The 1594-nt window shown below is 56.5% G+C and overlaps 1 protein-coding gene across 1 annotated transcript in view; it reads left to right on the forward strand.

The window, feature by feature from the left end:
• The first annotated feature begins 749 nt into the window (after positions 1-749).
• Positions 750-1594, forward strand: part of FBXW8 (F-box and WD repeat domain containing 8) — a 162403-nt gene continuing 161558 nt past the window's right edge. The window contains exon 1 of the mRNA XM_007938281.2: positions 750-1067. Coding sequence (XP_007936472.1) covers positions 750-1067 — 318 coding nt within the window. The remainder of the gene's footprint in view (positions 1068-1594) is intronic.

Raw genomic sequence — 1594 nt, forward strand, 5'->3', positions numbered from 1 at the left:
AAGTTATCTCAGGGCAGTAGTTTCAGGGGTTCATTCAGCCTCCATGGCTCCAGAAACTTGAGTCTGTGAGAATTTGACATTCTGTGCTGCATACATTACCTTGTTTTATTTTCTTCAGAATAACTACGACTGATTCAAACGATCATAGTCATTTGTTTAGTTATTTAACGTCTCCTTGTCCTTAACGCAAACTCCTAGAGGGGAAGGATATTTTGCAGATTTCAGTGCTAAATTCCCAGTGCCTGGCATATAGTAAGGAGATCTGTGGTGGCGTAGTGCCTAAGGCATTTGACTGCTAACTAGAAGGCTGATGGTTCAAACCCAGCAGCCGCTCTGCAGAAGGAAGATGGGACAATCTACTTCCCTAAAGGTTTACTGCCTTAGAAACCAGTGGGGGTCGCTATGAGTTGGAGTCAACTGGTTGGTAGTGGGTTGTGGCATATAGTAGTCAATCAGTGCATGTTTGTTGAATAAAGAGACACGTCTTGATGCAAAGCCAACGTTTGGCAAATGCCTGTTTCACAGACCGAAAACAGAAGAGCTCAGAGGTGAGGTGCTGGAGGCCCACCACAAGCCCAGCGATCACAAGGTCTCGGAGCAGCACCCGGGGGCGCGGCAGGGGCGGGGCCGCCCAACCGGAACCGAGAGTCGCGGCGGCCGCGGTTTCCGGCCGCGGCGGACACTTCCCGCGGAAGGACTGTCCCGTGGCACCTGGCGGGGCCTTGAAAGACGCGGCGTGAGCAGCGGCGATGGATAACCAAGGCCTGGAGGAGTTCCGTCGGCGCTGGCAGGAGGAGCTGGCGCAGGCCCAGGCGCTGAGGAAGCGGCGGCGACCCGAGGCTACCGAGCGGCGGGCACGGCGGCCGGAGCTGGTGCCCGGGCGCGGCGAACAGGCCTCGGGGTACCTGGCACTGGCTCAGGGACTCCTGGAGGGCGCGGGGCGACCCCCGGCCCCACGGGCCACCCGGGCCGAAAGGCAGGACGCGGCGAGTCGCTCTCGCTCCCCTCAGGCCCGCGAGGACCCCTGGGGCGGGGAGCAGCTGGTGGACCAGCTCATTCGCGACCTGGTGAGTGTGGCTGTCGCCTCCTGCCGAGCCCCGGACTGGCCCCCGTCCCTGGGACAGACCGCACAATGAGTTGGAAAGTAACTCGGTGTGTCATCAGTGTCGGACAAAATGAGCAGGAGTGTACACAAAAACGTTCGTGCACGCCTGAGCTTCCCAACCAGGGGCGCTTGTGCTCTGGTCTGGCCGTGTATGGAGGAGACAGTGTTTTCTGGGGCATCTGTTGTGGGGAGGGCCGGGGAGGCTGCTGAGTAGTGTACAATGCATAGGACAGCCCCCCACTCCCCCAAATAATAAATTATGGGGTCCAAGATGTCAGTAGGCCTGAGGTTGGCACACACTGATCCGGGAAGGATACCCAAACTATGCACAACTCTTGCCGTGGTAGGAGGAGGCCTTGAACAGGAATGGGAAGGCATGTTAACTTTTCTCAGTATGCTGCTTGTGCTGTTTGACACTTTCTAACTGTATGTATATTTTAAAAATTAACGCAGAAGGAAACAAAAAGAATCCCTTGGACACACTCGTTA

Source organism: Orycteropus afer, unplaced genomic scaffold, assembly GCF_000298275.1.
Source record: "Orycteropus afer afer isolate SDZICR_OR568_19922 unplaced genomic scaffold, OryAfe1.0 scaffold00048, whole genome shotgun sequence".
NCBI lineage: Eukaryota > Metazoa > Chordata > Mammalia > Tubulidentata > Orycteropodidae > Orycteropus > Orycteropus afer.